General features: G+C 38.8%; 1 protein-coding gene across 2 annotated transcripts in view; it reads right to left on the minus strand.

The window, feature by feature from the left end:
• BTBD9 (BTB domain containing 9) overlaps positions 1–12,881 on the minus strand; it is a 363,080-nt gene that overhangs the window by 73,149 nt on the left and 277,050 nt on the right. For both annotated transcript variants that reach the window (XM_036217549.1, XM_036217550.1), the window contains exon 9: positions 2,979–3,086. In XM_036217549.1, the coding sequence (XP_036073442.1) occupies positions 2,979–3,086 (108 nt within the window). The remainder of the gene's footprint in view (positions 1–2,978; positions 3,087–12,881) is intronic.

Genomic DNA, 12,881 nt, shown 5'->3' on the forward strand with positions numbered 1-12,881 from the left:
ACTGCTCTGGAGCATACTTGTTAAAAAGGAAAGGCATACTTCTTTTATCATCTGCATATCTTCTGTTATATTTCTTAAGACCTCATTCAAAAATGGAAGACAACAGATTCAGGTTATGACTATAAACATGAAATCATAACCTTTGGATCCAGTGATTCTTAAAGAGTTAACAGGCACTTGCCTTCTTGCTACTACTCTTGTTCTTCTAATATATTATTTATTTATTAATTTGTAAAACTGCTGTAGCATCTAAGTGCGAACATACAAAGTTACAAACATAAATTATTTAAACCCACCAACTAATGGAAACAAAAAATGAAAAAGGAGAAAAAAATATGTTGACTTAATGTAAAGCTACTGGTCATTAAGTTCCTGTTAAAAACCCACATTGGATAACGTCTTCGATAGGGGGACATAAAAGAAAGATGAGGAATCCAATCTGTGACACATAAAATGACATTAGAGGCAGGAGATGGTAAGCAGTGAGATGTGTAAAGATGATGAGCTCTGAGGCAGCAGAGGGTCTGGCCTATGAGCTGCACACCTAATAAGCAGTGGCTCTAGAAAGACCAATGGACAGCTGTCCGTGGGCCTTGAAGACTTTCCTCCTATATAAAAAGGGTTCTAGAACAGGTTAACCACTTAGTTTCCCAGTTACCACTTTCTAGCTTGGTTTAGCTCTCTTTGCTAATGCTTTGAGAACTAGGAGGCAATATAGTACAGTCGAAAGAGCTTTTCATTTTCTCCTTATAAAATTAGGTCAATATCTCACAAGGTGTTTTGTATTCAGGACAAAATGAGATAAAATATGTGAAAGTATTGGAATACTAGTTACTAAATAGCTGTTAGTTTTCATGTTATGGTAGAGAGAGGGCTACAAGAATTTTGTGTTCCCCTGAGAAGTCGTTGCCCAGCCAGGAACTGACTACGTTTCCCAGCCCTGCATGTACTATGGCAATCGACTAGCTCTCTCTGATGCAACACAAGCGGATCACTACACCCAGGCCCAGGCTATTCAGAACCAGGCATACCATCTCTCTGTTCCTATCCCAACTGTCAGCCAGATGCATAGGATGTGGCTGAGGCCCTCGGTGATGACAGAATGACAAGAAGGAAGACATCTGGGTTCCTTTAATAACCTGCGGAGAAGAGCCACTTGACAACCAGGGACAGCCATACTGACTATGATATGACTGAGAAACAAACCATTGTATTAAGTCATGGAAATGCTGAAGCCACTATTTGTTATAGTAGCAAGTGTTACCCTAACTGATATAAACATGCCATATAACAATTACTATAATAATAATGGAGAGAGTGTCAGACAGTGCGTCAAATAAGCCATCATTGACGCTGTTATGAAATTTTGGCCAAGTAACTACATGGAAAGATGTTCAGTGTCATTAGCCATCAGGAAAATGCAAATCGAAACCATAATGAGATGCCACTTCACTCCCACTAAAATGGCTATGAATAAAAGGAATAGGCAGTAACAAGTCCTGGCAAGAATGTGGAGAGATTGGAATCCTCACATATTGCTGGTGAGAATGCAAAATGGTACAGCTGCTGTGGAAAAGTTTGGAAATTCCTCAAAATTTAAACATAGAGTTACCATTAGACTCAGTAATTCTACTCTAATTCTAGAAATATGCCGAAGAGAACTGAAAACATATGTTAAAATGAAAACCTGTATAGGAATGTTCATAGCACTAATAGTCATTATAGCCAAAAGATAGAAATAATTCAAATGTTCATCAACTGATGAATAGAGAAACAAAATGTGACATATATATCTCCATATGATGAAATGTTATTTAGTCATAAAAAAGAATGCAGTACTGATACATGCAGTAACATGAATGAACCTTGAAAACATTATGCTAAGGGAAAGAAGCCAGGAACAAAAGATCACATATTATGTGATTCCATTTATATGAAATGCCTGGAATATACAAATCTATAAGGACACAAAGTGGATCATTAGGTGGTGGAGCTGAGAGAGCTAGGGGGAAATTAGGGGACTGCTAATGGGTAGGTTTATTTTGGGGGTGATGAAATGTTCTAGAACATAAGATAGTAGTGATGGTTGCACAATTCTAAATATACTAAAAACTACTGAATTGTACAATTTTAAAAGGATGAATTTTATAGCATGTGAATCACATCTCGATTAAAAAAAAAAGGAAATCTCAGCTATTTGCTTTATCTTGCCTGCCAGAGGCTCCGGCACTGTACAAAAAGGCACTGAGCTCTTTTCAGGTAAGGACGGGGAGAGGGCATGAAGGAACCTTCTAGGATGCTGGACATGTGCTGTTTCGATCTGAGCAGTAGTTACATGGGTATATACACATGTCAATATTCATTCTAGGCATGATTCTAGGCTGGTCAGAACTAGTAGACTCCTTCCTCCTGGCTTCACCCCACAACCAGGTAAGCTCCAACAGAGCCCCAGTGCCTTATGCATGAAATGCTCTTGTTCGCCTACAAGAACCTAAGGTACAAACTTTTCTCAGTTTAAGTAACTGAGAAAACATGGAGATAAGTATTTAAAGCTAACCCTGAGAATGATACAGGGGTGGGGTATAGGATAGAGTCCTAGAATAACTACTAAAGTGTGTACTGCATCAGCAAAATTCTCTAAGGAAGAAAAAAGTCCTAAAGGGATAGTGTGGGATGTGGGGGGAAGACCCAAGAGAGGACTACATATAGAAAGTATCTTTCTTTAGCCTGCTTAGGTACATGCCATTTTCAAAATTCAAGTTCAAATCACAAGATAAGGAACGCCTGTTTGGTCACATAAAGGGAATTATTGTTTAAGTACGTGATAGCCAAGACTGAAGTAAAGGATCATCGAAATGTTTTCAACCTCCAAATAAGACATAATTTGGTGATTCCATGAATCTTCATTGCAATGTTCTGAATCCACTGGAAAGACTGTCTTTTAAATTGGAATAAATTCCTCAAAGGATGTCACTTACTTGCAGGAGACTTTCGTTCTGTCAGCCACCATGGTCCATTGTTGCTGGTTGGTGGAAACCTCAACATAGTAGCTATAGCTTCGATCGTCGCAGTCCCAAAGTAGTAACCTGAACAGAAAAAACACGAGGGTGCTGTGAACGTCCTCACTGGCTGTTTCTTTAGGCTGCAGGCACAAGGGAACCCATGTCCACACCACCCTTCCTACTTGCCTCCTTTGTCCCCCCACACTTCCAGGGCTGGAGAAAGAAAGTGAAACCCCAACAAGAGTTTGATAAGAGAAGGCAGAGTCAGTCTGCAGCAAGAGGTTTGTCTCTTTAGGAATTTATTTCATGAGCCATCCCATCCCAGGCAGCCTCTGTTCCCTAAGAGGCAAGGCTCTTCTGATTAGCTTACCAGGGAGAAGACATGACCCAAACCTCCTTCCTGATTCTTACAACTCTCATCTTCAGTCAGCTGGGCTGTCCAAAGGTAACATCCCAAGACCACTGTTCATGGGGGGAATCTGTGCTTTCTAATAGGCAATAACTAATGTGTCTCAATGACCTTAATCATCACATTTTAGGTTCCTTCTCATTCTTACCAGACTTTTTGTTTGTATAGCTTTGGTAAGATTATCTGGTTTGGAGATATAGACAGACATATTCATTAGCAAAACTTTCTGTTATTTAGAAATTGATTATCTTGCACCTGTTATTCTTATCTCCCCCCGCCCCTTTTTAGCCCAGATAAGAACCTAAGCATTGACAATATTATTCTATTTACATAAAACTCAAAAGAGACAATTTATCTGACAAGAATCAGAATCAGAATAGTGGTTACCTCTGAGGGAGGCAATGACTGGGAAAGGATATAAGGGAACCTTCTAGGATGGTGGAAATGTGCTAGTTTTGATCTGAGTGGTAGTTACTATACATAAAAGATCTGTGTACTATATGTGTGCTATTTTTCAATTAAAAAAAGCAGAATTAAAAAACAATCTAAAAACTGTAATACAGGATCAGACTACAGCATTCTGCTTCTGACAGTATACAGTATGAGAGGTCACTATTTATTATTTCAGCCTCATAAGCCCTTCCTATACAAGATCTGTATCTTATTGTTTTACAGTTGCTCATGCACATTTGCTTCTTCCACCAACTAGAAAGACAGTGAGCTCCTAGAAGGCAGTACCTATATGTCTTACTGGTTTTCTACACCCGGTACTTGGCTTTGTGTCTCACACAGAGTCTACACTCAATGAATGTTTGTTGAGCAAATACATTATTTGTAACAATAACAATGGTAATGATAATGATTATCGTAACAATCAATAATCCTTTAATGTTTACTGTGTACCACACCCTATGTTAACTGCTCTATATAATTTAGCTGATCAAATCCTTCCAAAAATCTTTTTAGCAAACATTATTCTTCTCATCAAATTACAGATGGTGAAAGTGAGGTTTAAAGCTGTTAAGTAACTTGTCTAAACTCAAACAGCAGTGATGGTCGATACTGGCTTCCAACCTGGTGTCCTGACCAAAGTCTACTTCTGTAACTCCTCTGTCAAATGTTTTCTTTTCTTCCACTGTATATGGCTGGGTCATAATTTACAATTGTGTAACCTACCACTCTACAAAAGTAATTCATATTATTTACCCTTAATCTTACAATTATAATAAATAAAAATCCTTTGTATGCGGTTCAGTTTAGTGTTACCTATAAAGCTATTATTGAGGACTAGAAATGACACCGTGTTCCCTTTTCCCTTTGTTTCTTGTTTTCAATTATAAATTTTTTGCTCTCGATGACTAAATACACAATACCTAATATTTTGAAATTCATCTTTAAAGTAGAGAAAAATATTAAAAGGTTTGGAAAGCATAAACGGATTACACCTATTGATTCTCTTTAATTCACCTGAGTATTTAACCTCTTGGAGTACTCTCAGTGAATCAGATAGGATTCTACCCTATTGTTTTTAAGTGTCCAATAATTCTACTCCTAGATTATACCAGTTTGCCTGATAAGAAGCTGAATCATTTCCTCATTAGTCATTTCCTCAAATATTATTTTAGCCTTTCAGCACTTTTCTGCAGTTAGCCCACACTAATTTATATTTATGTTGAGTAACTTTTAAAAGTGTATTTTTTGTTTCTATGTTTGTATGGTTCTCAAGATAATTGCAAGCCTTTTAAAAAAAGACCATTGATACTTTTCTTTTAAAAAAAATTCTACTCCAAACATGCGCTCTGTTCATAGTGTAAGTTTCATATATGTTTTGGGCTGAAATCATTCATAACCCGGCCGAAGTAGATTAAAACCAGAAAAATATTTCAAATTAATTAATCATTTTCTTTACTTAACAGGTCTGATAACAGGTTTTTTTGGAGACAATGTTGCAGTTATTTCCCTAATGGATTATTTAATTTATTTATGGAGAGCGAGGTTTATCATAATCCCTCTCCTTCTGGAAAATAATGAGTTAGTGTTCCTACCAGCGTATCCAAATGAAAATAATCAGTCCCTTTTGGGATAGAATCTAACCAGATCTCAAAATATTTAACGGGAAAAGACTGCCTCGAGGATATGAGCTATGGAGAAAAAAAAAGGAAGACCAATTATGAGTATTGTAAATGTTCTAGAAGAGATTCTTGGAGTGCCATCATATTTAAAGAATTTTTAAAGTTATATGTATTGTGCCCCGTACCAGCTTATTCTATAGTTCCTCTAATTTGTTTTGAGGCAAATTATGTTAAAATTATGCATTACCTGTAATTCTAGTAATTCTGTAAATACATACACATAGTGCAAATTATTTGTAACTTGCTTGTTTTGCTGTATGATCTATTATGAGTACTTTTTTGTATCCTCAAATATTCTTCCTCTTCATATGTACTGGCTTCATAGAATTTCACTGTATGGATGCCCCATAATTTATTTAATCAGTTTCTTATTATTGGGAACTTAGGCAATTGATAACATTGCACTGTTATGAAAACTCTGTGATGAATGTTCTTATAAGCTAAATCTATGATTACTGCCTTTGAAAGTTTCTGTAAGTGAAACTCCTGGAGCAGGGCACATGAGGCCTTGATATGTATTAGAAAATAGCTGTGCATCTTACCCCTTTCTCCCAAATAAAAGTCTATACCAATTTATCCTCACACTACCAGCAGTGTAGAACAAATCCCATTTCTATGTGTCACCACCAGTATCATGTATTATCTTTAAAACTACTGTCAATTTGAAAGACAAAATATATCTCAATGTGTACTTTAATTTGCAGCTTTTTACTTTTATTGAACTTGAACATTTTATTCATTTTCTACTTATATTTATCCTTTTGTTAATGACTTACAAGATGCCCTCTATATTTTAAGACTATTAATCTGCTGCCTATCATAGTTTGCATGCTGAAGATATTAATTTTTATTAGCCTAGTCTATCGATCTTTACCTCAGTAATTTCTCCTGGCCTAAAGTCTTTTTTCTGAACAGCGGCCAAATGCACATACTGGTTGAGACATCTCTTCTCTATTCCTCTATTAAGAGCCCCTGGGAGCTGAAAATGTGGGGTCATGGTGACCCCTGAGTGGGAAAGGGACACTGATGGATCTGTGCCCAGGGCTCAGACTCACCTACACTTTGGAGTTTTTAAGAGATATTCTAATTCATGTGCCAGGATGCGTATTTACTTGGAATTATGGCTTAGCCAGGAATGAAAAACCCTTTGTTGATTCAACTGAAAAAAAGCAAGCACAGTTTATGGACAGTAAAGGGAAAATTGGCTCTATTTATTTTTTCCATGGAGAGGAATTTTGTTCTAATAAGGTACAACTGCAAAGCCCACCAACTCCCTTCACTTCTTTCCCTGCCAGCAAAGTCTGTTCAGACAGTCTTTCTCCCTGCAACAACACAGATATTTCCGACTTGTAATCTGCTGAAGAACGTTTCCCAGTGAGCTCACCCCGGGACAGACGCATTCCCGCACTCCTACCGCTTTAACCTAGACGGGCTCCTTAACCACAGGCCCCACATCTACATGCCTCCACCCCTGCATTAAAAGCCATTTTCAAAAGGAGCTGAACAAAGGAAGCCGCTGGACAAGATCTACTGATGTAGATCTGGTCTGTGTTTAGCTGTTGCCACAAAACCCCTCTACCTAATGAGCACTGCATGAAATGCCTGGTGATATGCAATGTCTTCTCCATCTTCCCTTATTCTCATTGTGGAGTTTCCCTTAAAAGCAGTAAAATGCTGGGCTTTTTAAAATTGATTAACGTGATTTTTGCCTACATCTTCCATAAATGCTCTGGCTGGCTGCATACCATTGATTACTGGGGTTCAGTTTACAGCAACTAATTGCTCTCCTTGCTGGTGTTTTGATACAAAATTCAATAGCGAATATGTTTTCAAAACTTTTCTTCGCGGCTTGAGTCATAAGTGACTTGAGGCAAACCCAGTGGACTGAGCTTTCCCTTCTTTAAAATAATTGCTCTCTCATCAGTCTGTGAAGAAAGTTTCCAAATTGTAGCATTCTAATTGGAGAGTCTGCATTATGCATGCGATGACAAACTACGTTGTGCTGAATGGCATTTTTTTTCCATCCCTTTCTTAGGGGATTAATTCTGTGCCAGACTGTGCACAATGGCTAAGGTTTAACAGTTGAGATCAACAGCTTCTCCACTGAATTGGTGTGTCTTCTAGATCAGGAGCAAGTGTCTGTTTTGCCAGTTTCTAACTGTCTTCTGTGGGAGACAGTACTGGAAGGGCCTGAGGCCACAACTGCTGCTATTTTACTTTTCTCATTTGGGTGAAAAGAGATAAATAAGAGAAGATTAACTGCTAGGATATTAATAATATAAGAAAAGTGTTCACCAAATCCATTTCTAATCTCTCTTCGTTAAAGATCTTCAGAAATTAAATTCTTGGAAATAAACAATTCAACAATTCAAATATTTACTGAGTACTGACCATATGACATTAGGCTTAACTTATGTTTACTTCAGTTTTGTCCCTTGTGAAATTAAAGGACTAGATTTGATGGTTTCTAAGGGCTCTTTGAGTTCCAGCGCTTTATGATTCTCTGCAACAGCATATGTAATAAAGGTTGTTGTTTTTTGGCATCTTTGTCCACTACATACTAAATCTTCTCTTTGAGAATGCTTCTGGCCCAACCTTGAGGTAAACATGGTGTGTGTGTGTGTGTGTGTGTGTGTGTGTGTGTGTGTGGTGAGGGGATGGTATCCTGAGCTTGTTTTGTAGACTGCATTCTAGGAAGAAACACAACCCATGGTGGCCCAATCAGATTTCTTCTAAAAAATTTAGAATTATGTGAGATTCTGGCTTAACTGGCCCTGTTCATTTAAAATGAGATGATGAAAATGCAGGCATTCTGGGGTGATTCTCTTTCATTAGAGGCACAAAAGCAGCAAAGGAAATCATCTGTAGTGAGAAGCAAAGAAGACAGATGGTGTGGCCCAGGGAGGGTTGTCTGGGCTCCTGGCAGGATTCCAATATCTGATTTTAGTCCCAATGAGGGCCGCCAGAGTTTCTGTTCTAGTGTTCCATGAGAAATCTCCCAGTCACTATAATAAAGTCATCATTTATGGCTTAAGCCACCTTTACCTGGTTTCTGCTGCTTGGGACCCAAAGGGCCTAAGATAAGCTCCCAGCAGAGTGCATGAGACAGAAAAGGCACTTAACGAAGAGTCGATGTGCAAATGATGAGAATGATGAGGATGCTTCAATGACTACAGGACAAAAGAGATAGTAAAGGGAAGAAAAGGGATGGTGCGGAAGTTCATTCCGGATGGTGTTTTTTTTTTTTTTTTAATTAAGTTTATTGGGGTAACATTGGTCAATACTATTATAAAATATTCAGGTGTACATTATCATTTGACATCTGTATATTCTATTGTGTTTATCGTCCAAAGTCCAGTTTCCTTCAGCTACCATATATATTTGATCCCCTTTACCCACTTCACCCTCCCCCTAAACCTTATATTTGACCCCCTTTACCCTGTCTACCTCCCTACTAATCTCCCATCCCACTAGTCTCTGTTTGTTGCTTTGAGGTTTATATCCTACATATAAGTGCTATCATGTGATTTTCAGCTTTTTCTGTCTGGCTTATTTCACTTAGCATGATTATCTCGAGGTCCAGCCATGTTGTCGCAATTGGCAGTATTTCATCTGTTCTTATGGCTGAGTTATATTCCATTGTATATATGTGGATGGTGATCTTTTTATTTAAGTATGAAAGGAGGTTCTTTGTAGACTTGAGAGTGGGAGGACTGCAGTGTGGGAGGGAAAGGCAAAATGGGCTTTGGAATAGGTTTTGTGGGGCCAGCTGAGCTGCAGGGAGGGGCCCTTGCAAAGCATAGTTTACAACTCTCTTCAGCAGTAGCACTGAGAGAGCATAAGAGAAGAAAGCAGAATGGACAGTGACAAATGAAGGGCCAGCAAGAGGATTTACTGGTTCTAGGCTGCTGAGGAAGTTAGTGGGCTCAGAGGAACACAGACTGACTTTCAGAATAGAGAGCACCTGGAGGTCATGCAGCAAAAGAACAGATGCAACAGACAAGAAGGCAAGGGAGAAAGGTAAGAAGCTGTGGCCACAAAAGGAAGTTTCAGTGTTTTCAATTTATTCAGAAGAGTCCAGTTCTCACTCTATTGAATGAGGGATGGAAAGACAAACATATTAGGGGCTGTTTTCTAATCTCTGCTATTTAGAGGCAGAGGGAGCCCATAACAGCTGCTAGAAGAAATTGATACAGTTTTAGAGGAACAACTTTACTGGTGAGAAACTGAGATTTTCCCAAAAATGGACCCTCATTGGTCACTGTCACAGGATTCGATTATGTAGCTTCCTCCTCAGGTGGGAAGTAAGGTCAAGCTGAGAATAGCTGCTGGAGGATTGCAAGCCCAAAATGAGATTCTCAGCAGGAGACTGAAACCAAGTAACAAGACTTTATCAAAAGTGTGTGAGGTGGACCAGATGGCTGCCCTGCATATTCCAGACATGAGAACTCTCAAGGATCTGTCACTATGGAGACCCTGCCTCTAAATGGGCCACAACCTTTCAGGGCAAAAGAGAACACTAGCCTTCTTCCAACAGTAGGAGGAGGGAAATACAGGCTGTTTGCCAGATGGACTAGGACTCTGGGAAATGACGTTAGTCAGAAGACATCAGAGGGCCTACATGCTGATATAATTTAATCTCTCCTATCTTGGACATAGATAATGATTTCTCTAAGAGAGGGAAGAATACTGGCACTGGTAAATACTATGCTTTTAAGAATGGTTAAGGAAAAGACAAGTGCAAACTCTTGGCTGTCTGGCATATGTAGCTTCTATATTTAGTCACTAAAGCCCCAGGATGACAAAAAGTGAGAAGACGGAAAAGTATATACACACTTGGCCTCCACAGTGTAGCTGGCTTACTGAAAAAAGAGGAAATGAAGGGCTTTCTGTCCATCAAATCTTATATTCAATACAGTATAATCCAAGTAAATTATATGAAGTAGAGAAATGCTGATGGAGAATATGTCTACTGTAGGATTCAGCTATATGGATGGCTAGATAGGACAAAACTTTTCAAAAGTTTGAGACAATACAAAACTATCAACTTTAAATAGCTAATTGAGACCATCACTTCATGCCTCGGTGGGTTTAAGGTTTTAATTTCAAGTTTTAAGTGATAACATAAAAGGTAACAGCGTACTACCAAATAGTATGGCTACAGCTGCAATATTCAATAAATACTGAATGTGGACTAAACAGTGAACAACTAATCATAATCTCACCTCACATTCACACAGACCTCACTGGTTTCAAAATGTTTATGCATACATTATCACATTTAGGGGGAAAAAAATCAATTTATAATGAGCACATTTACTGCTTTCAATGCAAATCTATTTTTCTAAATTACTTGGTTAATTTTGTTACAGGGACTAAACACTGCCCAAGCAATCTTTTACAGATTATTCAATCACTTGTCAAATCCTTCACTAAAAAATAAGTTTTGGCCTGGGCTTATGATCTAGATTTCAAACTACACAGTCAAATTTGATGAAAATTCTTTTATTTTATGCTTTCGTGTGGATCTATGAGAACATTTTGTCCAGGCCAAATGACCCTTAAGAAGAATAGTGGTTTTCTTCTGTTTTTCAAGGTGACTCTTTCCAATGTAGCCCCTTTCTTAAGCAAGATGTTGGCATCAAACATGTTGGGAACCATTTCAAACGGTCTTGTTATATTTTAAAAGGTGAAGTCTCATTATGTTACAGACCTTTTCAGCAGTGACAAACTAAGCAGTTATGTAGCTTTTACAGATCGTTCCCTGTGTTTAAATTTGGCATCATCAATTTCCCTCTCCACAGCAAGGCCATCTTCCTTGATCTCAGCAGCTTCCTCATCATGATGGAGATACACAATCAGTGAGATTGGCCCGATTTGGCTTACCAGCAGGATTGGAAAAGGATATGCAAGAGGTAAAAATGGAGAGGTCCTGCCCGGACCACAGGGCTCAGCTCCCTAGGTATCAAGTCCAGCTCACTTTCAGTTTCATTTGCTGGGAAGGCTATTAATGTTGTAATTTAAAAAGGCCCGAATCAGTTTCTTCTGTTAACAGTTGTAGGCAATATGCATTTATGTGAGTTTTTCTGTTCCCTGTCCCCAAATGTATGAAATTATCAGGAGGATGAGAAGAAGGGCCATAAATGTTAAAGAGCTCAGAGCTCACAAATCTACTAGCTGAGTGTTAGGGATATTACTCTTTGGATCTTTATTTACATTTATGTGACTCCTATGGACTACAATGGCCACAGTGTAAGCCTTTATCCAACACGGAGGGGAGTAAAGTATCACCTGGCTTTTGGTTCCCTGGAAAACATTATTCAATGTCCATTCCCTTCAGCTTTCAGAACCAAGTCCAGTCAGAAGGAACCACCCTGACCATGCTTCTAGAGTGCAGGAATTATGCATGGCTATGTTCTTCACATTCCCCGTGGTCCCCAACACATCATAAGCCCTACTGAGTTGAACTGAAGGAGACATAGGGAGAAGGACAGGAGAGGCTGATGGAAAGTGGAGAGGACATTACAGATAAATCGCCCTTCTCACAAAACCTAGGTAACTCATCCCAGTATAGTGTCTTTTAACGCTCTATAGACTGAATATGTTTCTATCTCAAAACAACCCCCAGTCATCCACCCCCACACCACTCACTTAAGAGATAATTTCTGACTGCTCTTTCATCTCTTGAGCTTATTCTTCTGACCGCCCCTGATCACATGCTAATATGTGCCCACACGCACAGAGCCTACAAAGTATCAAGAAGCAGAGCTAAAGAGAAATTTAATAAGCTCAACAGCTCCTTTCTATTCCTTTGGGTTAAGTTTCCATAGGAATCTGTGTCTGTAGGAGAACTCACGATTTAGCTATAGGCAGATCTTTGTATTCTCTTAACCTGGTGATAAAGGGAGAGAATGAAAAGGCAAAACAAGGTGGGAAGACTCACTGCTGAATATTACAGGCAAGAGAATATTCCAGCGGGGATGAACTACAAGGCAAAACTTCCAATTCAGTCATGTCATCTCTTTATTTTTGTCCTCACCAAATCTCTTCTCTGGTCTCTCTTAACACAGCCAGTACTATTTTCCTACATCTCTCTCTCTCTTTCTTATCAGTCTGACCTTTTCACCCAAATCAGATCTGGGTTTCAACCTTTGCTCCAGCTTTGAATCATATTCTTTTCTCCATAGGACACAATCTACAAAGTCCTGGGCTCTTGCTGAAAATGATTTTAAAACACTTGCCCATCCAATTCAGGCCCTCATCTCCCTTCAGCTGTACCACCTGGGCTAGCTGTTGCTCATTTCTCCTCTAATCCTTGCTCTACTTAGTTATTGCCTT

Source organism: Rousettus aegyptiacus, unplaced genomic scaffold, assembly GCF_014176215.1.
Source record: "Rousettus aegyptiacus isolate mRouAeg1 unplaced genomic scaffold, mRouAeg1.p scaffold_m13_p_1, whole genome shotgun sequence".
NCBI lineage: Eukaryota > Metazoa > Chordata > Mammalia > Chiroptera > Pteropodidae > Rousettus > Rousettus aegyptiacus.